Source organism: Cordyceps fumosorosea (assembly GCF_001636725.1).
Source record: "Cordyceps fumosorosea ARSEF 2679 chromosome Unknown scaffold_21, whole genome shotgun sequence".
NCBI classification, from domain to species: domain Eukaryota; kingdom Fungi; phylum Ascomycota; class Sordariomycetes; order Hypocreales; family Cordycipitaceae; genus Cordyceps; species Cordyceps fumosorosea.
The window spans coordinates 418,698-444,248 of record NW_017387321.1 but is presented as its reverse complement, the minus strand read 5'-3'; the positions used below and the strand labels follow the sequence as shown (position 1 = coordinate 444,248).

At 55.0% G+C, this 25,551-nt stretch overlaps 6 protein-coding genes across 6 annotated transcripts; 1 reads left to right on the top strand and 5 right to left on the bottom strand.

Annotated features, from left to right (window-relative positions):
- Nucleotides 1-290: 290 nt before the first annotated feature.
- Nucleotides 291-3,965, bottom strand: ISF_07419 (GTPase activating protein; the record flags this gene model as incomplete). Its single annotated transcript, XM_018851022.1, has 1 exon — nucleotides 291-3,965. One exon carries the CDS (start codon nucleotides 3,963-3,965, stop codon nucleotides 291-293), a length of 3,675 nt encoding a protein of 1,224 aa, XP_018701934.1.
- Nucleotides 3,966-11,247: 7,282 nt separating this feature from the next.
- ISF_07418 (hypothetical protein) lies at nucleotides 11,248-12,369 on the bottom strand (the record flags this gene model as incomplete). Its single annotated transcript, XM_018851021.1, has 1 exon — nucleotides 11,248-12,369. The coding sequence occupies one exon, from the start codon at nucleotides 12,367-12,369 to the stop codon at nucleotides 11,248-11,250; it is 1,122 nt and encodes a 373-aa protein (XP_018701933.1).
- A 1,846-nt stretch (nucleotides 12,370-14,215) lies between these two features.
- ISF_07417 (hypothetical protein) lies at nucleotides 14,216-14,863 on the top strand (the record flags this gene model as incomplete). The annotated part of the gene is made up of 1 exon (XM_018851020.1): nucleotides 14,216-14,863. The coding sequence occupies one exon, from the start codon at nucleotides 14,216-14,218 to the stop codon at nucleotides 14,861-14,863; it is 648 nt and encodes a 215-aa protein (XP_018701932.1).
- A 542-nt stretch (nucleotides 14,864-15,405) lies between these two features.
- Nucleotides 15,406-16,848, bottom strand: ISF_07416 (hypothetical protein; the record flags this gene model as incomplete). Its single annotated transcript, XM_018851019.1, has 4 exons — nucleotides 15,406-16,060; nucleotides 16,129-16,339; nucleotides 16,370-16,596; nucleotides 16,679-16,848. The coding sequence occupies 4 exons, from the start codon at nucleotides 16,846-16,848 to the stop codon at nucleotides 15,406-15,408; spliced, it is 1,263 nt and encodes a 420-aa protein (XP_018701931.1).
- Nucleotides 16,849-18,741: 1,893 nt separating this feature from the next.
- On the bottom strand, nucleotides 18,742-20,992 carry ISF_07415 (glutaminase GtaA; the record flags this gene model as incomplete). The annotated part of the gene is made up of 4 exons (XM_018851018.1): nucleotides 18,742-20,044; nucleotides 20,101-20,382; nucleotides 20,429-20,728; nucleotides 20,796-20,992. The coding sequence occupies 4 exons, from the start codon at nucleotides 20,990-20,992 to the stop codon at nucleotides 18,742-18,744; spliced, it is 2,082 nt and encodes a 693-aa protein (XP_018701930.1).
- Nucleotides 20,993-22,960: 1,968 nt separating this feature from the next.
- Nucleotides 22,961-25,337, bottom strand: ISF_07414 (5-methyltetrahydropteroyltriglutamate-homocysteine methyltransferase; the record flags this gene model as incomplete). Its single annotated transcript, XM_018851017.1, has 2 exons — nucleotides 22,961-25,188; nucleotides 25,265-25,337. 2 exons carry the CDS (start codon nucleotides 25,335-25,337, stop codon nucleotides 22,961-22,963), a joined length of 2,301 nt encoding a protein of 766 aa, XP_018701929.1.
- Between the last annotated feature and the right edge of the window lie 214 nt (nucleotides 25,338-25,551).

The following is a 25,551-nucleotide window of genomic DNA, read 5'->3' as shown; positions in this document are numbered from 1 at the left end:
CGGCCGCGCATGTTTCAATGTTGAGAGTTGCATATTATATACGGAATATCCAGTTCGCCCACATCCAAAATGAAAGAGAGCTACATCAAATACCATCCTTTTGACTTTTCCTTCGCATGGGATATTTATATAAATGCTTGTATGTGCGTAAAAGACAATTGGGCCGCTACAGATAGTTCTCCACCCCATCCAGCATAGAGAATAAAACCAGAGGAAGAAAGCCTCACAATGATACGTGTATAGTGGGACAGAAACGAGAATCAGAGAATAGGCCTGTGTCAGACCAGTCATCATTGTCGGCTCTTGAAGTCGGGGCTCTCCGCGCGGCCGCCAATCTTCATGATGCCGCTCAATAGCGTGCGGCCGACTTTGCCGTTGCGGCTCTTGGGTGTTCCACGCGAGGAGAGGCCGACGACCTTGCGCCCGTCGTGTCCATCCCGCCCGCGGCGCATGTCTTTGCTGCGGCGGCGGCTGCTGCCTTCGTCGGGTCCGTCACTACCGGATCCGCTAAGCATATGGTCGACATCGTGGCACATGGCTGTGTACGCGGCGCTGTACGGCGAGCGCAGCGGCTCCGCCAAGGCGGCCTGCTCTAGCGTCTCAGCAAGACGCGAGGGGTTTCCACGGCCCGCAGCCTCGGCAGCGCGCAGGCGGCCGACCTTGGCCATGCACGCATCGACCCGCTTCTGGAGGGTTAGGCACAGATCGTCAAATATGAGAAGCTCGCCATCGGCGTGATCTGTCCTGAGATCGTGCGGGCGCGCGCTTGTCCACACCTTGACGAGGCCAGCAAAACTCTTCGGCGCGTCGATCAGATAAGGGAGACTGCCAAGGCCCTCTCTTGACGTAGGGCTAAGCCGCCCGGAGATGGTATTGGGTGTGCTATAGCTAGCAGGAGGCGCCACGACGCTGCGATCTGATGGAATGCTGCAAACTTGGTCAATGTACTCGCGGAACACCGCTCGATGCGATGTAAGGAATCGGTTCATCGGCTCCATGTACTCCTCGCGCTTCCCAAAGGTTCCCAAGTTTGACAGTTTCTGCAATGTCTTCGCCACCAGCGTGAAGGTGCGCTGTGCTTTGGTGCGAGGAAAGTCGCGGAGTAGGCCGCAGAGTTTTGGCGCGAGAATAGCAGGACAGATGAAGCGCAAGAACAAGAAACCGGACACCGCAGTGTAAGTGGCAGAGCGTTTAAACTCCCCGAACCGGTCTTCAGCAACTCCGCGAATGTACTTGAGAATATGTCGCAGTTCAGGTGGTATGCGCTTCGCGGTTTGAGCAATGCACTGCCAAATTTCGGAGGTGATGCGAATGAGCAGAGACCAGCGTTGGTCGAGGTCGGCCCCATATAGCTTACTCGGATCGACTTCACAGTCGGGATTCGCCTCGTTAATCTCAAAGACCTTGTCACGTAATGCCTCTTCGAGGTACTCTTTGCCCAAGCGTCGCATGTGAAACTCGAGAGACTGTGTGAGAAGTGTGTTTCCACGGAACAAGAGGTTCGCCTCTCCGGCGAGCGACTTGCTCATATCACGAACAATCAATTCGCGGTCACTGGGAGATTCGACCGAATCGTTCGACTTGAGCCTGCTGCTGAATCTATACTTTTTCAAGGATGTTTGAGTTCCGGGGCCATCAATTTCATCCTCCACAAGCGCCAACAGCCATTCGGATGCGGCCCCTGACGCTTGGAAAATATTGAGATATAGTTCAGACAGTTGTTTGAGCTGTCCAGGCAGCGCAGCAGAAATGAGAGCAGTCAACCCGGTTGGAAACCGGTGAAGGGTCTCAGACAATGCTTCATACTCCTTGGCCAACAAGGCAACGTGCTCGTCATGAGAAAGCCTTATGAGCATGGAACCAATGACTTGTTGCTTCTCGTCTCTGATCTGTAGCCAGTCTTCATGAGACTGGCCGCGCTCTAGCTGATCAAGAGCGATGCGGACGGTACCGCATACCAGCTCCTGAGGAAAGGCACCTCGGCTTCCATCCATGCCGTCGATACGCTTTAGAACAACGGAGAGCTCCTGAATTGAAGGTGCCAGGTCCTTAAATTCACAATCCTCGCGCCAAAAAGGATTCTTGGTCTTGCATTTCGTGGTTGTCCGAGCTCGAACTTCACCGTCCAGGATTACCTCTGCCAGGTAATTGCCTATCAACGGGTCGTGTTCGACCTTGTGCGACTTTTCAGGCAAAATATATTCGAGTCCTGCTGGTCGGGCTTTTATTTTGGCCTCGGTTATTCGGACAGTGACAATCTTCTCCATGCGGAAGACCTCGCCCTCTGTCGCCGTTTCCGTGTCGGGAATGTTAATGAGGACGTCGTCTTCCGTTTCTCCAAGGTGGAACAGGTCCGGGATGGCATATGCGCGTAGCAATACAAACCAAACCTCAAAATGTATGCGGCTATCCAGGGCCAGATACACAGGGCGGAAGACGGATACACGGGAGGCCTTGGGGGTGTAAGTGGGGAAGATGGCTATGCACCACTCCTCGTCGAGGACAGTTCGGTCGAGCTGCTGGATGGCGTGCCTCGAGAAATGTGTCAAATCAATGTGGCACAAGACGATGGAATCGGTTTCGAGCATAAGCGTCAGCTCACCAGTGTCATGCAAGATGCATGAAACTCGGCGCCAAGCTGCTGAAGGGGACCAGATATCTCGTGTTGAGGAGCGTTGAAAGGCAGCTCTCGGGCTGAGGGCTGCTCCTTTATCCCAGAGCATCAACTTGTCAATCTTGATAATATTCCTGGGCTTGCTCTCGTCAGGTGCCTTGCCGAATGGACGCAAGTCTGGTCGGAAGGGTGCTGTGGGACTGGCGGGCTTGCCGTTGGCAAACTTGATTGGGGTGGGTTGGAGTTGCTGCCAGCTGAGCAAAGCGGCCAGCCAGAGCTCAAGGTCCTCGTGAACCACTGGGAGCAATAGTAGATGCGTTGGGGTGGAAGAGGTTAGTTCGATGCACTGTCTGTCGCCTTGTGTATATTCGGCAGGTACAACGGTGCAGCCTCTCAAATCGTCGACAAGGGGGATATGAAAGGAGCCGCTCTGGTTAGTGTCGAACATGAGGCTTCCAACCTCGTCATCAATGTAGGCGATGCCAGAATACCACGTGCCGCCGGGTTCAGATTGGTATTCCACTTGTCCGCGCATGCGACCACAGAGCGTCTTCATGAGAGAGACGAGGTTGTTGGGGTCCTCTGCTGCAACGGGAACACACATGGAGTCGATGGATGGGGCCGATGATATGACAGGGGAACTGGGACGAGAGGTCTGTCGGTGTTTTAGCAGACGCTTGCCGGTCCTTTTGTCTCTGTTGGAGGACGGTGTTGACGGGGCATCTACATGCCGTTGGGGGAGAGCGGGTGTGGTGTATGATGTGGTGTAGGATGTGGTGTATGAGAGGGATTCATTAAGCGAGGACTGCTTATGGTCGTCTGGAGATATTTGGACGGGGGGCATGGAGGAGCTCATGCTGCCGACGCGGTGTCTTTGATCGGGAGAGTTGAGTGTGGCTCGCTGGGTCATGAGTGCACCGTCGAGGGTGCGTGTGCGAGGGCGGGCGGCGACGGGCGAGGCCTTTGGGGCGACGGGCGAGGTTGAGTCCAATTCGGAGGGATCAGAAAAGGAATCGTCAAAGACGATGCCTCTCCGTCTTCCGACGCCGCCGGGAATGTCGCGGGGGGAGCCGGGGACAGCCGAGTCCCGAGAGACAGGTGCAGCGTCAAGATGCATGGAGCCGGTAGCGGATATGAGGGTTTCTGCGAGCTCTGGCGTGGATGCTCTGGGGCCGGAGGCCAGAGTGGCATTGGATCTAAAGGGAGACCTTAGAACGGCGGCGGGAGCGGCATCGATGGCATCGCGAGTAAAATATGCGTCTGTGGTGGCAGGCGGGTCTGGTTGTTGCTGGGCCTGGCCTTGCTGCGCGTCAGCACCGACGGCAGCTGGCTGAGCTGTCTGTCCTTCCATAATAGAGTTCAGAGAGGTCATGCCATGACAAAGGTCAAGCCATCAAGATTGAGGGAATGGCGGATTGAGCTGTGGGAGGGGTATGGTGGCGGAGGCGGGGTCGGAGTCGGGATTGTCGAGTGAGTGTCAATGTGTCGAGGCGTTCGCCAATGCAAACGAGGTAAAAGAAATGGAGGCGACGATGGCGACCAGATGCGAAAATTGAAGAGGCAGCTTCGGAATATCAAGGTGACGCAGTGACGAAAGAGGTTGAGGCTATCAGCAGGCAAGGCTGCCCAGGTATAGAGCGAGATGGTGGCCGTATGCGTCGGTCTGGGATGCCGGGGTAGCGGGTGGCTTGGAGAGGCGGGACGGTTTGTCGAGGGTCGAGAGAAGCAGGCGGTGGAGCATCAGTTGCTGGCGTTGAGAATTGCGAGTGAGAAGGCGGGAGGGAGCCAGTTGTGGTGGGAGAATGGCGACAAAGGTCGATTCGCGTGAGCGGGAGATGGCTGTGAAGAAGAATAGGCAGGATAGATGGAAATGTTGAAATGGGGTGGGAGAGAGAAAGAGAGGTAGTTGTTTCGCGAGTCCAAGAAGGTCCAAGAGGAGCTGGGGTTCGCGCGGCGTAAAGATTAAGATTAGGGCGGCCTGCGAACAAAAACGGCGATGGCGGCGGCGGCGTGGGGTTTTCGGCGGAGGTGGTGGGAGGAGGATGAGAAGAAGGAGAGGCAGAAGTAGACGGAAGTGGTAGTGGAATAATTAAGGCAGATCAAGAAATGGGGATGATGGGTTGTAAATTGCGAGCGGCCGTCAGTGCATCACCAGTATTGGTGGTGAGATGGCAAGCAGGCAGGACGGGAGGAAGAGGCGAGAAGAGAAGAAGGGTCGGGCGAGTCGCTGGTGGTTTTGGTGGTGGTGATGGTTAGCAGCGATTGTGGTGGGCAGGCCCAGTAGAAAATGGATGGACAGCGGGAGTTGTAGTGGCTGCCAGCTGCTAGCTGCTGGCGTGCAAGTGGAAGCTAGGAAGCAAGCGACAGGGAAGGCGGGCAGCGGGGGAACCAGAACCGGCGGGCATGCAGTCAGTCAGTGGTTCGTGGTTCGTGGCTAGGCTACCTGGAGTTGAGGCAAGGTAGCAGGCGAGCTGGATACTACTCGTAAACAGGTATAGCTGACGGCCAGGGGCCAGCTTTGCCGACGAGAAGCTGTGCCAGTTGCGAGGCACGATTCCTTGTCGTCGTTCGAGGCAGTGAAGCTCAGCTCAGCTCCCTGTTCCAAGGTTTCGTGGGCACCCTGGTGTTGTTTGATAACGGCCGCACAGCATAACGTGGGGGGGGATAGACAGGCGTGCACTGTTGGCCGTTTCGGGATGAGCAATGATGCAAGGTTGTGCAGGCCGTGCTGCTGACTGATGAAACGAGGAACCCCGTCAATGATGATGGAAATGAACAACGACTGAAATGGGATGAATCCAGGGCAGGCACCAGCAGCAGCAGCAGTCTACACAGATACTAGGGCAAGCCGTTGGCTTCTTCATGAACGAGAAGTGGCTTGTGGCGGGGGGGAGCTGGCCGAGGCTGGACCGACAAAGAACAAGTGACAGAACAAGTACAGAAGTCTGTTATTGCCTCCGAGTTAGGACTGAGTGGTACGAATAGCTGGTGACTGCTAGCTTACATACTTTTTTAGAATGATGATGAAGCTGTCAAGTTCCACTGACGCTACTCCTCAGCCTGTGCGCTATTGAGCCACGGATGGACGAATGCGGCAATGGCGCTTTTGGTGGCGGAGTTTCTGTGGCCTGGCTGGACAGGCTGATGGCAACTATAAAACTGGCTGAGAAATGGCTGATGAGAGGGAGCCAGACAAGAGACTGGTTCGGATGAGATGACCTAGTCTATTCACTATATAACATACTATACTATACTCATATGGCAATAAGACAACGGCCATACAGTGCCGAGTGAGGCAGGTAATTGAACCAATAGTTATACAAGGTACTCACTCAATATAATAAGGCCTTAGCATTAGCACTGTCAAACAGCCGACACGTGCGACAGCAACCAATTAATTGACTCGGGGAATATCCCACAAATATTGACAACTATCTCACCTGGTGATGGATACAAGCAAAGTACTGATGTACAGTGCTTGCATTAACTTGGTAGGCATCTACCCACACCTCACTCTTCTTTTAACCTTTACACCGACCGACTTGCCCGCGGGAAATGCCGTCTAACCAACACTAACAAACTATGTACCTAAGCTTGCCATCATCTCAACATCATCAGCATCATCACATCATCACATCATCACATCATCACATCATCAACCTTGAATGTACATACATGCTATTCCCACCCAACCCACCCCTCTTCCCTTCCCATACCAGCTTTACCCTCCGCTTACCGTCGTTACCCAATTTCTACATCATCACCCCGGCGCTGCCTGGTCCCTGCCCATGTCTTGCATATACCGAGCACTATTATACTCACTATATTTACTGGCCCATGCCGTCTCATTCACCTACCTCATCCAGAAGCCAGAAGTCGCCAATAACTACAAGGCTCCGCGCATCGCACCATCTCTATCACTCCTCACATCTTTATCCATCTCATGGCACATCCATTCCTTCACCGTCTTCTTCTCCAGGCCCTGCCCCGACCAACGGACCCATCATCGTGAACCCACCATATATTAAATCCGCCAACCTAATCAGCTGCCCTACTCATGACCCTCCTCCATTGGTACTACTGTGTCCAGATTAGCATCACCATTTACGTATGTGAATTCCTTACTTTAGACCACATTTCCTCACGGACCAACAACCCAATCTCGTCGTCCACCTTTTGCCCCATTCACTACATTCACTACTACGTACTTGACGCTTTTCGCGCCCATCACCAACGACTTGCGAGATTAAGCCCCCCCCAGCGCACCAGCCTCTAGCGCCGACCTAGATTCTTGTCCCTCTTGTCCCTCTTGTCCCTTTCCCAGCCATGTCCTTGCAGCGTTGCATCGCCATGTCAACTGACCCCAGCCCGCGTCCCCCTTTCGGCCTATCTCATCCCAATTCGTCTACCCGAGGCCGTCGCAACCCTCCCACTTCACCCGCAAACAATGTCCGCGCCCCTGCGCCGCAGCCCGCCCTCTCCGTCCGGCTCCTCCGGACAGACAAGACGATCCCCTCCCCAGCACTTCCTTTTTGGAGCAGGCGGAGCAAGCGGCTGAGAGAAGATTCCCAATCCACCACACACACATGATGGGTGACCTGCGTACATCATCCTGCGTCGCAGATCCGGCAGTTGTGGAAACAAAAGAAAAGAAAGAAAAACGCCACAACCCCATCCTGACTCAGACGAGAGAGAGGGAGATGCAGCAAGCGAGTCCCGACCTGAGACTTGATGCAGGTGGGTGAGGAAACGATGGCATGAAGTAAAAAGCAATTATGCGAAACACGAGGCGTTTCTTCGCTCTGGCGTTCTGGAAGACGAAAAAGCAAGCTTTCCTTTCCGCTCTCCGCCAAGCCCGGTTTTATCTACTCCGTACACGGCTGTCTCGTACAGAAAAGACAGCCCCCGGCAATGGCCAAGCATCACACGTGCTCGCCCAGCTTCCACCCTGGAGCGAGCGCAGCGCCATGTATCCTTCACCAACGCCGGGAATTCTAAAAACAGAAACAGGAAAGCAAGGAATCCGAAACGGACATGTCGGCAAAAGATAGCCCCATAAGCAAACTCCGGTAGTGGAAGACGTGTGTAGGACGGTCATACATGGAGAGTTTTGTTCCTACGGTGAGGTCCGGTTACGGTGTTGCCTCTAATTGCGCTCCACGAACGTGTTCAAACAAGACGTGTCATACCGGTGTATGCCCTGTCAATAATTGACAAGGCAATAATTAGATATGGTGATGTAAGGTTGGAGGAGCACACAGCCTGGTGACCACCTGCCTATCGGTAGTACCGGGTAAGCTGCCGCATACTGGTAACGGCTAATGGGGGCCTGATGATTGCAACCCGAAACCACATACTGTATGTGGCGGAAAGGTGATGATGTACTAGAAAACGATCTTGCCATAGATTGTATTGTTTATCTTATTCGTTTGTCTTCTTCCGGGTATCTAAGACTTATGTTGGGTGGGTATCTCATTCGTGACTCTCTCACCTCCCAACGTACTCCATGTAAAGCGTTTTTAAGAAAAGCAATCTGAACAACCACAGCTGTTGTAATGAAGAGCCTTTTCCTCTACCCATTCTCCCTTGACATTTTTGCCATTTCTGGTCCCGACTTGCACCGGGAAATGCACGTTTGTTTACCCTTTGCGGGACAATAATGATCCGGCAAGACCCTGAGAGCATCAACGGGGTGTTGTTGTTTACCGTTATTTCCCATCTGCAATCCCAATTCACGTCAATTGTGAGGGAGCCGCGAAAAGAAAAGGTGTCAAATCAAAGAAGAGGAAACATGTCTCTCTTCGTAAAAGGAACACGCAACCTATTTTCCTCGGCGTCCCGCGGCTGCCAGCGGCGGTTCTTCTCCCCGCTGGCGATCCATTCGCGATTCCCCGCGACCCTGCACTACTACCGCCGCGCCGACCGGCCGAGCCTCTTTGACCGCCGGGAGATCGACCGCCGGCCGCACGACCTCCACGACGACGGTGTCGAGGTCTCCGCCGACGGGCTCGTGTATCCCAAGGCGGACCGAGACGGCAAGCCCCCCCCTTGATCTTGTGTAAAGAAGAATGCAAACTGACTCCGCCGCTGTGCTAGAATCGAATGGCGTGACAATGTTTCCCAACACCTTCTCGATGCAGGAGTTTACCAGGAATCACTACGATGACTTTCTGGACCGAAGGGACGCGGGGGAAAAGGTGGACGCCCCGCGAATTTTCACAGTCCAGAAAGGTAAGCCGTTTATTTACCTTGCAGTTTTCTTCTGTGCGCCCTGTGCTGACTTCAACTCCCTTAAAAGGAACGCCAATCCCGGAGAGTCTGATTCTCATATACGAGCACCTTGCTTGGTTTAGTCTGCAGCCATCTCGCGGAATGTCATTACCAGGTTTGCGCTCTCCTCGCTCTCCTGGCTTCCTGTACCAGAATCCTAATTTGACCAGATCTGAACCGCTCGTTGGATGAATTCTTTGACAGTGTCGCGAGGAAAGAGCCTGTTGAATCGTGGCTGGCCTCGCATCCGTTCGAAGCTGCAAGTGACAACGCGGAAGATGCTTGGAAAGGGGTATAGATATTAATAAGAACCGAACCTGTACTATAATACCCACTGACTGAACCCTGTGATCGCGCGACATGCACCCCAATCTCTCTCAGCTTTGTAAGGGAAGCCGGCTGGCTACCTTGGTGTGCCGTCAAAGTCTGTCGCCGCGGGGTATGCCCGCATCCACTGGGCCTTGGTGTATATGAGGGCCTCACTTAGAAGAAAGTCGGTGATTTCTCGGTTCAAGTCTGGCACCATCTGTTAGTCTTCGACGCCTCGAGGTGGCATTCTCGGATAAGAAAATCACCATCCAGCGACATGTCACGGGCCGGTTGCAGGGACCAGTGGTCAGAACGTTCATGGACGAGCAGGAGGCTGCTAGGGAGAGGGATTCCTAGTAAAACTTGGTTAGCTATTGTTCACCCGTGCCATATTCCGGGATTGAAAAACAAATACCTTTTGGCAAGGCGTACACCTGAACATCGTCACCTTTGAAGAGCTTCTTGACAAGAAGTTGCTGGTATGGAGAGTTGGGCCTCAGGGAGGCTCCATTCGGGGCTGCGGCATCGCGGTCAATTGCTCATTCCCTTCCGAGCATGCATTGAAGTTCTCGCCTTACCTTTATATGTCTCCGGGCACAGCGCCTTCGCTTGAGCGAGGCCGTTGCTGATGTGTATGTCAAATAAATGCCGTTGCGGTGACCATGGCCGCAGCTTGACTGCCCATCCGTTGTTCACTCGAAAAAGCTCCTTCGGAAGAGACTGAAACACCTTTACCAGCTGCGTCATTGCAAAACTCTATTGCAGGGTACACTGCGCGGTTGCTCAGTTTGCAATTGGATAGTTTGCGATTGAATAAAGGGGGCTTCCCATAGCTACAGGGTGTTTGTGCAAGCCTGAGACGGCCTCGGCCATTCGCAGGAATTCGAACCGTCTGATTGGTCTCATCGGCTTGCTCAGCATCTTTGTACTACTTTTTTTTTTAGACCAAGCAAACGAACGAAAGTAGGATAATCAGCGATTGAAACAGAACGATGCTTGAACCATTGCTCGTAAATGACTTTTTAATTTACTGTTTACGATTTAGGAACCGGCCAACCACTAATAAACGATGTGGGGGATATCGAGGCCGGCTCGTCGGCAATGTCAAGTGTACAACAGGGCGCGAGGGAGAAGCGCATGGAGAGCGTTTTTCAGTTTAAATTTCTCCAACTAAATCCAGGCTCAGAACTGATCTCATTACCCATGTCGCGGTTCGTGGCGATGCACCTGAGACCGACCGCCTACACGGCCACCCCCTAAAACCGTTGAACACCAGTTTTTCCAAAGTCGTATTCTCCATATCTGGATAATTTCCGACAGCGTTCTGGTCTAATAATAGCAGCAGCAAGAGACCTCCCCGGTTTCCCCGGGGTTAACCGCAGTATTAATTTACAGAGCACTAGGAATCTTGGAATGCCTCACAGAGCTGTAGGCCCCCAAAATTGCATAGCCACTGTCATCTCCTTTCTACGGTTTTGAACCGGCTGGGTACACATCGAACACTTGCAATTTCTATTCATAGCTCGGGAAAATCCAAGTAGGTGCTTCAGGGATATCATTATTATGTGCTTGTTGCTATGCCAGATTTGACCCTGAACCCTCCCCTATGCTGAAAAAATCTGGGTGAACCCTTGACAATATCAAAAATGTAAAACAAGAAAGGCTAAGCCAAATGGACAGAAGGAACCCAGCATGTCCTGCATTGCGTCAAGTTCCTCCCGTGACGGTAGCTGTAAAAGACAAAGCGTGGCAGGTAGCCACTAGTGGATTCGACATCGAAAAGCTAAGCAGATTGTAATCCGTCTGGCATGTTTGGTACTGATTTTCGCATGATTGACCTTTGAAAGGAATACCACATGGATTGGTTTTGGAAATATAATAAAAGTGTGCAAAGAATGTCGCAGGTCAAAACGAGAAGGCTCAAATATTCCGTGATGGCGCGTGCCAGCAAATTTCCGCCATAAAAAATTTCTCCTTGAAACTCCAAGCTGTTGAAAACCAAGCGCTTAGGCAGAGAAGGCTTCGTAGTCAAGTAAGAATAGATCAAGTCGTCTTCAGCGAGAGCCAGGTCCGTCGATGGGGCTCACAGGCATGCTGCGCGCGCCAGCCAGATCTGTGCTACCTGTTCGCCGAAGGGCCTGTCGCATGGTTTCGATATTGAGCTCGCTAGGCGCGGCAAGCGAATGCTGGGTGCTCTTGGGGCTGCCCATGAGCTTGCGCGGCGGGCTCATCTCAACACCCTTCATGCTGCCGGGATTGCTCGTTGGCGGGGACGTTCCAAGACCTTGGCTCGAGACAGGCGAGCGAATGGGCGAAGGTGATCGGTTTAATGCGGACGACGGCAAAGACGTCAAGCCTGCCAAGTGTATATTTTCCCGAGACGCGGGGCTGCGCAGCGAGGCGCTGTGCTCAGACTGCACCACATCGGCAAAGGAGATGAAAGACAATCGTCGAACATCTGCCGAGTCTAGGGATCCGTAGTTGGAAGCAGTATCACCAGAAACACCAATACGGTCGGCGAAGGAAGCCAGCTCGGCTGCCCACTCGGTAGAGGACTGGTGGTCATTGGGACTGTTGGGGGCGCCTGTCACAGTCACTGAGGCGGGCAGATGCGACGAGTGCGTGACAATCTCGACAGCATCAGGATCAAGCTTATTGTTGGTAATGGCCTCGGAGGCATCGTCGAGCACCGGGGGAATATAGTTTTCCGTCTGGATGTGGGTGGGTATAGCGGGCGAGTTGGGTTTGAGGACGGTGCTATCTTGGACGTCCCGCTCAAAGATTTGAGAGCCAGCAGGAGATGAGAGACGAGGCGAGGCGGACAGAGCTCGACTAGGTGAGGCTGGTGAGGGCAGTGGGTAGTCGCGGGAGCTGTGCGTCGAGTGCGTGATGCCCGGCATTTTGGATGAACTCTTTGTTAGCAACGGAGGCTTGGCGTCAGCCGGCGAGCCCGTAGGGGACGAGGACGGCTTCTTCTTGCCGAACCCAAAGAGAGCACGCTTCTTGCCTTTGGAGCTCGGCTTGTCGTCGTCGGCTGGCGCGGCAGGAGTTGGGTTGGAGGGGGGGTTGATAAGAGCAGCACGCGGCGTCGAGGTGCCACGACTGCTGTCGTCTGTAATATCAAGCTGTGCCAGCCTGTCGCCGGCAGTGATGGGCGCGGCGTCGGCGAGGCTCATGATGGCGGGAGCTTTGGCCTATGCGAAAAGAAGAAGGAAATTTTCGATGTGTTGCAGAGCAGAGGGGGTGAGGGTCGGGTTTTTTTTTCAGGAGAGATGGTTGGACGAAGTCGGGGGAGCAGGATGTCGGGATCACAAGGTCTGGTTTCCTGTACCAGGTGGAGCCACACCCGTCAGATCGCCAGGATGACGGAGCGGGCGCTGTGGCGGATCGGGTGGTATGAGAGAGAAAGGGTCTTGAAGGAGAAGGGAAGTCTGGTTGATGAAGCTGATGGTTGAAGCTGGGTAAAAGAAGAGGCTCACGATGAAGTAAAAGGGAAAGTGGGTGTGACGTGAAGGATGCAGGAAGAATTAAATTGATGACGTGAAGGAGCAGGCAGGTAGGCAGGACAGGCGAGGGCGAGGGAGGGAGGGCGACGAGGGAAGCCCCGGCGCGGGCACTGCCTGCTCTGGGGTGAAGTACCTAACTGCTTGGGTAGGTACTGTAGAGAGGTATGTAGGTACCTAACTTGCCCATGACTATCAACAGACAACCACAATTACTTTGTCTCTCCTTTTCATTACTTGATGAATTATCATTCACCAATATAACCCGAAGCAAGTTTCGTTTTTAGCAGAAGTCCAAGTTACAGTCAAAGTGGCCTCCCTCGCACAGTCTCCCGCGTATTTGTACATACATACATACATACATACATACATAGGTAGGTACCGTACCACATATCAGGCCCAACCAAGTACCTGCGGATACACCTTGTTTTTCATCCAATGCAATCAGCATGACCAGACCCCTACAGGTCAGCTTTCGACAGGGTCTCCCTTTGTGTCACGTTTATGCTGGGAAGTTGGCTGAGCATTTCTCTGCATTTCTTTGTGGCTGCTGTGATTTAATGCATGCCATTCATGCACCTGCTGTCGATTCTCAGGGAGCGGTGAGAACTCGCCATGACGTCGGATGCATACGACAACGAGGTCGACTTTCTCATAACCTTTAGTCTAATCGATGTAATATAGCGACAAAGGGGCATATTCCGTCAACTCCTTGCCTCGCGGGACTCTCCCGATTGATGTTGGCCATGTGACGACCCATCATCCCAAGCATAGCAGAGATAATACCCGTAATATTATTCAAATCAAGCAAGTTGCCAAGGCACCGAAGCAACCTGACACCGCGCTCCCCCTTGCAATCAAATCGACACGCCAGATATTCTCTCTTGGACCCCTAGCGCTACTGCCGATCTCCCTCCACCGGTTAGTTAACGTAGCTACGATGACGACTCGAGACGGCCGCCAGCAGACGAGGATCATCGCCACGGACCGGAGAAAACATGAAACTGATAAATTGAGTGAAGAATCAGACTACCGCCAATAGAAATCATTTGATCTACAACTGTGCACGCGTCCCTACCCACCGTCTCCCGTGCCGGCCGAGCGGCCCGGAACAACCCAGCTGTTGCCACGTGACTATGCACGTGAGCCAGTACTTTCCAGTCTAGGTAGTGGCATGCTTGCACAGAAAACTTCACCCCCGTGTTCCTGGTTCACGACTCGACGAGCACAGCATCGCCAGCCACCACAACGACGTCTGCCACAGCATTAGTCACGCTCGCCAGGGTCAATTTATGCTGGCCATTTGAAACTCATCGATTTTAACGAAGCTTGACTCCTGCGTGTCGAATTGACCCATTTGTTTGGAGCTCGAGGACAAGTGGAAGAGTTCTGGCCTCACCACCACCAACAAACGCCATACCTTCTTGACACTTCTTGACATCCGATTTCTAATCTACTTTCTCATACAACTGCAAAAACACAAACCCCGATAATCCCGCATCTTCACACATACCACGCCATGGAGTTCCGCTCAGCAGCTCGCCCCGCGAGCTCTCTCCTGGCCGCCGCGGCGCGCCATGGCCAGCAGCCGCGCCTCACCCCGTTGACGACGACGCGCGGCCACAAGACAACCGCCCGCACCAAGCGCGCCCTCAAGATCGCCCCCCACGACTCCTTCCTGCCCGACCGCTCCGCCACCTTCCCCGCCGCCGACAGCATCATCTGCAACCCGCCCGCCTCCGAGGCGTCGCCCGAGCACACGCCCTTCCTCTTCCTGCCCTCGTCGGACCCGCGCCGCGCCGCCGCCGCCCGCATGCGCAAGACGACGACGACGACGACGACGACCGGCCCGACCCGCAGCGGCGGCACGGCGATGCGGTACCCGCGCCGCGCGGACGATCCCCGGTACCACCTGTCGGCGGAGCAGGTGCAGGAGATGCGCAGTCTGCGCGCCGAGGACCCGCTGACGTGGAGCGTGGCGGCGCTGGCGCGGCGGTTCGACTGCTCGCAGGTGTTCGTGCAGATCGCGGCGCCCGCGCCGGCGGAGCACAAGGCGTGGCTCGCGGAGCAGCAGGAGAAGCGCGAGGCGCGCTGGGGCAACAAGAAGACGGCGGCGCGGGAGGACCGTAAGCGGCGCGCGGAGCTCATGTACCGCGGCGAGCTGTGAGGTGGGCGGCGGGTAGGAGCGGACCGAAGACAACGCGCACATGTACTATACCATGCTCGTGGCCTCGAGGAGAGAGGCTAGGGCGGCCAACCGGACAAAAAAGCTTTCTTGCGTGTATTATGGAGAGAAGGGAAGAGAGGTGTCGGGGTATCTCATGCTGAGGTGTATTATATATTGTGAACCAGAGGGTGATTTACAGCGTCATGGCATTGTCATATTAGAGCAAAGAGACGGAAAGCGGCAACAGATGGTTGCAGTTTAAATAAACTTCTCACATATATAATGGTGCTGTATGACTAATGAGCAAGATGTACATGTATGCAAGTGCAATAGCCATGCAGGCGTGTATCGTGTATTAGACAAGGAAAACTGATGATACCGAAAGGACTGACCTTATTCTGCAGCTCGCAGACCCAAAAAAAAAAAACAAACCAAAAGTGTATGAATAGGGAAACAGTCATGAAATGTCTAACGTCTAGACAGTCAAGGGAGGACGAAAAAGACGACATGAACACATATTCTCATGAGACAAGATGACTTGCTTAGGCACGCGCGCGCACCGGCATGAGCGGGGGCCGACTCTGCGTCTGTGTCGGTCGCACCGGCAAGCTGCTTCCGCCGTCACCGGCACCGTCCCCGCCGGGCAGCAGGTCGCGCCGACCGGGCACCACGCGCCAGCACCATCCGCACCAGGAGCGCGCCTCGCCGCGCGCCTCGCGACCCAGCACGCGCGCCACCGACGCGCGCTCCTCCTCCCACTCCGGCACGCACCGGCCGACGCGCACCATGCGCACCAGCTTGCGCTTGACCACGCCGCCGATGCCCTCGATCTCGTGGCGCGCGTACCCGGGGCCGAGCGACAGCGGCGGCGACGGGGTGCGCGCGTACTCGGCGACGAGCGCCTCGATGGAGTTTGGGTCCGGCGGTGTGCCGCTGAACACGGTAGGAAAGTAGGAGCCGCCGGTGGTGGTGCCGCCGGGAGGGGTGGCGGGCTGGTGTTCCGAGGCAGTCGAGGGCGTGCGGCTGCTGGAGCTGCTGCTGCGGGCGTCTTCGGCGTCGCAGTCGACTTCCTGCTCGCGCTCGCGCGCGGCGAGGCAGCGCTCCTCGCGGCCGCATATGACGCCGCGGTCGGCGTCACCGATGCCGGTGCCGAGACACCCGAGGACCTCGCCGTAGTGGTTCCTCCAGCGCCAGATGCTGTATTTTGCATAAGTGTTAGTTTCCGTGAGGAGGAGGGAGGGAGAGAGGGAATCTAGGAGCCGCACCGGAGGTAGTCGTGGTCCGCGTTGCGGATGTCGCGACCGCAGGGCTGGCACAGCCAGACGCCGCCAGACTCGCAGTCACACAGCGAGCGACGCATAGCGTCAGCGCTGCCCGGCAAGCCCATGTCGAGGCCAGGACAGGCGACGCGCTCGAGGGGCGCCTTGGCGCACGGCGCGCAGAGACGGCGGTGGCGCTCGCGGAGTGTGCTCGCCGCTGGGGGCTTGATCGTGCAGTTCTACACACCCAGCCCTCGGCTCGTCTTGGACGACGACCCGGCGACCTCGGCGCGGGCGACGCGGAAGCGCAGCGTGGCGTCCGGGTCCACGGCGAGGTGCTCGTTGGCGCAGCGCAGGGTGGCGGCGACGAGGGCGGCGCGGTACTGCACGAGGCCGATGTGGATCAGGCGGCTTGCGCGGGCGAGGGCGTCGAGCGTGGTCAGGTCGATGTGGGAGACGACTCCGACGACGATGCTTTAAAAATTAGAGAGTTGGCATATTTTTTTTTTTTTTTTTCAAAAAAGGGATGAAGGGAAATGGTTAGGAAAGAACGTACGGGTAGCACTGAAAGGCGCGGGTCACGGCGTTGCAGACGGTCGGCGTAGTAGTGACAGCGGAGTCATCGACGCCGGCGCCGGGTGGCGGCGGCACAGCGACGAAGCGACTACTGGGATCCTGGGCGTCGTCACCGCCTTCTTCCACTTCCAAATCGACGAACCGAGCCATTGCGCGTTTCTGTGTCTTTTGGATTTTCTCCGTGTATGGCAAAGCTTGGAGGACGAAGAACAGAACAGAACGGAGGCAAAGGGCGATGACCGAATATGGATGATGCCCTCGTGACGTGGATCAGCGTTGGCCAGCGTATCAGGTTCCCGGCGCGATAAGGAAAAGGGGGAGAATAGTGATGGGGAGATGAACAAGAAAAAAGGAAATCGTAGATGATGACGATGATTAACAACTGGAGATCATGATTGAAGATGCCATTGCAGGTGTTTTTTGCTTGATGCAAGTATACAAACGACAACGTTGTCGTGGGTTGTTGTTTGCAGAGACGAAGGGAAGGGAGGGGCGGGAGGAATGTGGTTGGGGGAGGGCGATTTAAGAGGGACAACGATGTTTGTGAGTTAGTGTTGTCGAGTCGATGGTGTGAGAGAAAGGGGAAAGCAACTCGGTGCCCCGCGGATTGGATTGGATTGGATTGGATTGGGCAGGTCAGGTCAGGTAGGTCGTAGGTCTCGGAACAAAACGAGTCAATGCATAAATGCTACGTAAACGACTCCAATTCTTGTTGGGGTAAGTAAAATGGCGTTTGCGATGCAGGAGTAATAAATGGATTCAAGTACGTATGTATGTATGTACCTATAGAGGATGGCTATGTTGTCCCTCGCACGCCATGGTTGTGCGCGGTATCATCAGAATCCGAGCTTTGCAACGGGATTCTTGTATACAAACTTACGACTAAATACTTGAGCAGATTATAAGAAGAAGAGGAGAACGACTGCAACGGTCAATTGCTCCCATCTCTTACACGGAACGCTCAACTACCTCACTAGATAAGTTAGTGGTTTGGGATCGTGATCATGGGGCAAGACGCTAAGGATAAAATCCTACCAGCGCATGACCTGGTGATGCAAGCCTCGACCCTCTTTTAGTTTGGGGTATCAACGTTAGTTAGCTTGCTCCCTGGATACCTAACTCAATTGATCTTTCTATAACTAAAGTGAGGGAATTCGGAGCAAATTACACACTGGGATTCTACTGTCATTGTCACTGGCAAGATGACACTGCAATGAGTGGCCTTGCTTTCACCTATGTACAACAGAAAAACGCTTGTACAAACTGTCTCGGGCGTCTCGGCCGGCTTTCATTACAGCAGAAAAGTACATTAGAAACTACCCAGGCTCTCCTACCAAGTTAACTATGTAGGTACCATGGCCCATCTCAGGTGGCCTAGGTACTTTTTCCATCTCAGGCCCATGCCCAGCCCACTGCAGCTCCTTCCACCACCAAGCCCTCGCCATCCTCCCGCTTTTGTCTTACCCGGTGACATGCCACTTATCGTACACACCCGTCGCCGCTGATCCCCAACATCGCCCTCGATTAGGCTCTCGCCCAATGAGATCTACCATTGCCTGTATCTGTTCTGCAGCATGCGAACTATACATCAGCTTCACCACTGCGCGATATACTTGGCCTCCAGGTACTGCCGCCGCGCCATCCTTGATATATGCTACACAATCGTCAAGTCCTAGCATCGCCGCCTCTGGCGGCTGCGAAGCCATGCCAGCACTGCCTGCCTGCCCTTTGGGCATCAAAACAGCAGCCCCGAGCACGCTTCTCCATCCGGCAGTGGCAATTGACGAATCATGACCAAACGTGTTCAATTCATATGCATGCGACATGAAAGCAATAGGCTCATTTCCCATACCAGCAAAGCAGTAAAGCAAAGCAACCTCTCCCTTCCACGAGTGCCGTATGCTACTCTCGCATCAATGCCTGTTTCGCCGACCCAAGTACTTCCCAGACAGGCCGAAAAAGAAACATCAAAAATCCGTAGTGTCATCCCTGAACGCCCCCTGATTCCCCCAATGCCGTTGTTCCTCCCCTTCTCGCATTCTCTCACTGCAGAGCCAGGATCGCAAACAAACCACCCACCACCGGTCGCGCCGTAAACTCGATCCCGCGCGGATACCCGCCGTCCTTGGTGTCGTACAGGTCCGTCAGCGCCCTCCACGTCTTGGTCTCGTTGATCCACTTGGCGATGAGCCGGACGAACTCCATCTTGGTCGCCTCCTCCGCCGTCGACGCCGCGAAGATCTCCCAGTCCGTCTTGGTCAGCGTCCCGCGCGTGTCCAGCACCATCCCGTACTCGTTGGCCACGCGCGGGTACCACGCACTCTGCATCGCGTACACCTCCTCCGGCACGAACCCGAGCCTCAGCACCTTGTCGCCCCACAGGTTGTACAGCAGCCCGTAGCTGTCCATGTCGTCGTAGGCCAGCGTCGAGTGCGGCCGCGACGCGTTGCGGTTGATGCCGTGCGCCGACCAGAAGTCGTAGTACTCGTGCGCGACGTCGCTGTAGCGCTGCTTCTGGTCGCCCTGCCCGGCGCGCGTGGCGATCTCCGACATGGCCTCCAGGGCGATGATGCCCTTGATGGCGAGGTTGGTCTGGTTGGCGAGCTGGCCCGCAAAGTCATCCGTCGAGAGCTGGTGTGCGGGAATCCTGGCGTCCTGGATGAGATACTCGGCCCATCGTGTTAGCAGATCCCAGTTGTCAGCCAGCCACTTGTTGTCTCCGGACTTTTGGGCATAGGACAGCATCATGATAATCATGTTGCCACACTCTTCCAGTGGCATCGGCTCGTCGTTGCCAGAGTCGTAGCCGAGAGCGCGCGGATATCGGCCGAGATCGTGAACTGCCCATTTATTGGGATAGCGACCGCTCTTCTGGTACTCCAGCAGTGGCTCGAGGCTCCATTTGATGAGATTGGGGTTGAGATAAACCATGGCTGGGAAGGCTGGGAAGAGCACGTCCACGGTCTGGATATCACTGTCCGAGCTAATCTCCTTCATAAAGACCTTGATGTTATTTTTCGTACCTACCAGCTGGATAGCGCCATAAAACTGCCGCAGAGCCAGGCTGGTGATGGTGGCATAGTCTTGGCCGGCAGCAGACTTGGAGTCAGCAGCGATACGGTGATCGAGTTGTAAGCACTGCTCGAGGGAGTAGCCATAGTCGTCGTAGAAGAATTTGACAAGATCGGTATCGTTGTTGAAATAGTCCTTCCATAGAGACGGCAGCCCCTTCTGGTCGCCGACACCATGGTATTGGATACCCTCGTCCTGGGCAATGCCGATCGTAAAGAGCGTCGTGACCGATCCGCTGACTTTTCCGAGGTCGCGAGAAAGAGCAAAGACGGGCCTCAAAGTACAGTCAGCCAAAAAGATGCTTTCTGGGCACTCGAACTAGGCTCTTACCATCTGTCGTGGACAGCACGAAACTGTGTGTCAATGCTACCATCCAGATAGCCATTGTTCATAAACTGGCTACGAACAGCGGTGTCCTGACCGATCTGGTAGCTGACACCGCGTTGATCCTTTGTCGTCCAGTACCAGTGGCCCCATGAAGCTTGATCATTGGCCTCGTTAAAGACATCCTGGTTCACTCGCCAGAAGTGGTGTGAATGTAGGCCGTTGGTGTTTTGGTGTTCCCACTGAATAACAGCACTACTATCGCCAGATGCAAACTCTATGCAACGCCTAAAGTTAGTTCAAAGTTGCGATAAATGTCAACGCATGCCAATACTTGCCTCCAGAGACATCGCTGTAAACCTGCACAGAGTGGGGGCGTCCGTCGATGGACTTGACCTCCAAGTTCATGTATGCAAAAGGAATCGACTGGCGCATATGGTCGGTGGGAAACACTGGCGAGAGGAAGCTGACCGTGAGCTCGACCTTGCTACCGACGTTCATGACAAACTCGGTCTTGGTCGAGGTGTAGCTTTGGGCCGTTTGGTCGGCGAAGTCGGGGCTGGGGTGGTTCCCCATCCAGTTGTACGTCTTGCCGTCGACCTTGATGAAGCCTTGCCAGCCCTGGACACCCTCCCTGCGCTCTATGTTAATATTTTGTTGACACAGGGTAGCGAAATGTGGTGTTGTCTAGCAGCACTCACGTCCAGAAGCGCGGCCACTGGTTAGGTAGGATGCCACTTTCACCACCATCTGTCCGTCCGTTAAGCCAGACATTGAGATAAGGAGACCGGACAGCAAGAGGGGCCGCAGGAGGGCGGGCGGGCGAGAAGGTTGATTTGGCGTCGACTTGGCCAAAGCCAGCCAGCAAGGCCGCGGTTGCAACTTGCCAAAACTTCATGATACAGTCAGCCGCTTGCGAAGTGAAGAGACTTGCCCAGAGAGAGAGGATGAAAGAAGCCCTTAGCGGTACGCGCCAAATTATATAAAGAATGCGGCGTGGGGCTGCGACATACATCTGTGAATCGGAGACCCCTCGTCTCACACCGTCGTTAGCACGGGATTGGTGAGCGTCTCACAGACCCATACTCATGACGTCCGGTGAGCTATAAAGCTGATGGTCATGAGGACAGGACCAAAGCTTCAGCATGTACAAACAAACGAACGACTGGATGCACTCCTGGAGCACAGTCGGGCCTACTTGGTTTATCCAGGGATTAGTCACTTCTCAGAGGCCGGCATGTGGAGCCGTGTCCGGGGAGCCCTCACTTACACAGAGGTGCGATGAGTCTAGGATAGCCCATCTGCCAGACCAAATTTAGTAGTTCAGCACACGCTAGTCAGCGTGCAGCTTAGACAAAGCAAAGAGAGTGCCTCTGCATGTGGTGTAAGTGCGTATTGGCCGAAAAGGTAGAGCCGAAGAGGTAGAGCTCCGCGCCGGCCGGGGTAGACGGCATGGTGGGGTTGCAGTGGCAGCGGAGATCATCGCAAGCCAATTCCTCCCCAGCAGCCTAATTGGGAAAGGCAGACGAGGGTCGGCTTTCCCCCATCATCTTGTAATAGCACCGCGTGATGTCCGAGAGTTTGGTGGTACATAGCGGCCAAAAGATCTCATGTGGTGGGTCGCCTGCAGATGGCAAGTCTATTGTAAATTCCCCATGGCGGTCGTGCTACTGGGCACAAATGCCAAACGGACGTGGTGGAGGGGGCTGGGAACCCGCCGCCAGCGCACCACGGCCGCCGCCAGCTCGGAAGAGGCGCAAGGGCCGAGTTGGCACGTTGCCGATCTGGAGGGGTCAAGATCGATGGCGACAGAAAATAGTACGAAAATTTTGAGCAGACGGGCGGTTCGGTTTATCGGCAGTTAAGAGGGATCGCGGGGTCTGTTCTGGGACGAAGCGGCTGCACCTCGTCCGCCAACGCCACCACATCGTCGCATCGATCGCGAAAAGGCCATCACGAGCCATCGCAGCCTTGGCGTCGAGAGCTCATGGCAAGACCGTAGCGAACACCGGCGGTCTGCTTAACTAGTTAACAAAAGTGCTCCAGGGGAAAAAGGAAGTCCAGACAAATCTTGGTCAGGGCAGCCCCGCCGATGCCGCGAACCCTCTCTGCATCAGTGGGGTGACACAGGCCTGGTTGCATGTCCGTGAATGATCTTCTTCTTGATTTGGGAGGGCGGTGTGATGACAGAGAATATCGCAATTCAAAGGTGCGCATGACTCAAAAGGCGGGCTCTGGTGGTGAGGAAAGTCAAGTTTAGGGTGGCGTACGTGAGTGACACCAAACGCACGATCGTCACCTGCCAGCTGCCCGCCAGGCAGTTCGCCAACTGCCGAGAGAGGCTACAAACGGGGCAGGACAGCCTTTCCAGTCGCACTGCATTCGGAGAACTATCCGAGTCTGTTCATACTACTAAGGTAATAGCAGTGATGGTGATGGTGGTAAATATGGATTCCTCTTGGTGCACTAAGATTGAGCATCTACTAACTACAGATCACGTTACGGCGAGATGCGTGTGGCAACTGTATTTTGACATGCAATATGTGTCTGTATTATTATTGATTGAGATCCCAGCAGGGTCATCTCGTCCCAAATCGGGAACTTATGTATCTATGTTGAATGTGCGCCTCGCCAATGCAAACCCTAAAACCCGTAGGTTGAATAAAATTTTGTTGGGGAGCACTAGCAAGCGCATCTGTCACCAACAGCCCAAAACGCCGATGTTGAAATCGTAGCCGGCATAATTTCGCGCAGCCTCCAAATCAAAACAAAGAAAATACAACGCTTTTAGAATGCCCGACCCCCTTCATAACGCATTCTCACATCACAACCCCGTACTCCAACTAAGCTGGCATGTTGTAGCCGCTTATTTGGCGTGCTGGGCACGGAAAGCCTTGGCGGCGCTAACCATGTTGGCCAGGGCCTCCTTGGTCTCCTTCCACTGACGGGTCTTGAGACCGCAGTCAGGGTCGATCCACAGCTGCTCGGGCTTGAGGAACTGGAGCATCTCCTGGATACGGTCCTTGATCTCCTGCTCACTGGGAACACGGGGAGAGTGGATGTCATAGACACCAGGTCCGATGTGGCGAGGGTAGGCAGAGTCGACGAAGACGCGGAGGAGCTTGGCATCGGACTTGCTGTTCTCGATGGAGAGGACATCGGCATCGAGGGCAGCAATGGCGTGGAAGAAGTCCTGGAACTCCGAGTAGCAGAAGTGGGAGTGGATCTGGGTGGCGTTCTCGACACCGGCAGTGGACAGCTTGAAGGCGTTGACAGCCCAGGCGAGGTAAGCGTCACGCTCCTTGCCAGAGCGGAGGGGGAGACCCTCACGGAGAGCGGGCTCGTCGACCTGGATGACGTCGACGCCGGCCTTCTCGAGGTCGACGACTTCATCACGGAGGGCAAGAGCGAGCTGCTCAGCCTGGACGGACTGATGGACATCGTCACGGGGGAACGACCATCGGAGGCAGGTGACGGGGCCAGTAAGCATACCCTTCATGGGCTTGTCAGAGACGGAGACGGCGTACTTGGACTCCTTGACAGTCATGGGGGCAGGGCGAGAGATGTCACCGACAATGATGGGGGGACGGACGCAGCGAGAACCGTAGGACTGAACCCAGGCGTGGGTGGTGAAAGCATAGCCGTCGAGGCGCTCACCGAAGTACTGGACCATGTCGTTACGCTCAGGCTCGCCGTGAACGTAGACATCAAGGCCAAGCTCCTTCTGAATGCGGACGTTGTCATCAATCTCCTTCTCGATGAACTTGTCGTACTCAGCCTCAGTAATCTCGCCCTTGGTGAGACGCTGGCGCTGCTGGCGAATCTCCTTGGTCTGGGGGAAAGAACCGATGGTAGTGGTGGGGAAGAGAGGAAGGTTGAGCTTCTTCTCCTGCTCGCCAATACGGACGGGGAACTCAGCCTTGCGGCTGTAGTCCTGGGGAGTGATCTTGGACTGGCGCTCCTTGACCTGAGGGTTGTTGGTGCGGGCCGAAGAAGCACGAGCCTGCATGGACTTGGCGTTGGCCTCGAGCTGCTCCTTGACGGAGGCGGGGCCCTCGGTGACGGCCTTGGCGATCAGGGCAATCTCAACGGCCTTCTCAGAGGCGAACGAGAACCAGTCAGCGACCTCGGCGTCGAGCTTCTTCTCGGAAGCGAGTGTGTGGGGGGTGTGGAGGAGGGAAGAGGAGGTGGCGGCAATGACACGGTCCTTGCCAAGCTTCTGGATAGCAGACTCAACAATCTCGATGGCACGCTTAAGGTTGGTCTTCCAGATGTTACGGCCGTCGACGACACCGGCAGAGAGGATAGTCTTGGGGCCGAGAGCACCGATAACGGTCTCGAGCTGCTCAGGGTTGCGGACAAGGTCAACATGGACAGCATAGATGTCCTTGGGGACGAGGTCGAGGTTGTGGACAATGTCACCGAAGTAGGTGGTGAAGACGAGCTTGGGGATCTTGTCGCCAAGGCTGGCGAACTTTTCGTAGGTGGGCTTGAAAGCAGCCTTGGTCTTGGCGGGCAGGTCAAAGACGAGGACGGGCTCGTCGATCTGGACGACCTCGGCACCGGCGGCCTTGAGCTGAGTGAGGTACTCCTCGTAAACAGGCAGAAGCTTGTCAAGCAGGTCAATGGGGTCGACCGACTGGTTACGGTCAGCCTTGCCGAGGTGGAGGAAGGTGACAGGGCCGACGAGAACAGGGCGGGTCTCAATGCCAGCCTCCTTGGCCTCCTTGAACTCGACAACAGCCTTGGGGCTGTCAACAAGCTTGAAGGTCTGGTTGTCCTGCAGGGTAGGCTTCACGTAGTGGTAGTTGGAGTCGAACCACTTGACCATCTCCAGGGAGGGGACGTCAACGCCGCCCTTCTGGTGACCACGGCCCATGGCGAAGTACTGGTCAATGGGGTCAAGGCCATCCTTGGTGTAGCGCTCAGGAACAGCACCAAAGTCCTGGATCTGGTGGAGGACCTGGTCGTAGAGGGCGAAGTCGTTGCTGGGGATGGAGCTGACGCCGGCATCCTTCTGAATCTTCCAGTGCGCAAGACGCAGACGCTTGGCCTCGGCAAGGAGGTCAGCCTGAGAGAGCTTTCCACCCCAGTCTGAGGATGAATTGTTAGCATGGGGAATATTCTGACCCAACACGAAGATGGCGGGGTAGCGGGGTGAGCAACTAACAAGCTTCGGTGGCCTTCTTCAGGTCACGGTTGACACCCATGCGGGGGAAACCGAGAATAGCGGACTGGACCATTTTGGATTTTGTGATATTTCTGAACGACCTTTGTAATTTGATTTCTAGACGCAATCAATGAGTTAGAGAGCTTGTTCCACGTGAGGGGATGGGAAACGGAAGGGCGGGCGGTCGGGCGATTCGGGGAGTGGGGATGAATTGGTGGCACATACTATGTAAAGATCGTACCGCTGTCTCGAGGGACAAAAATGACAAGATGAAAGATCCCTCAAAA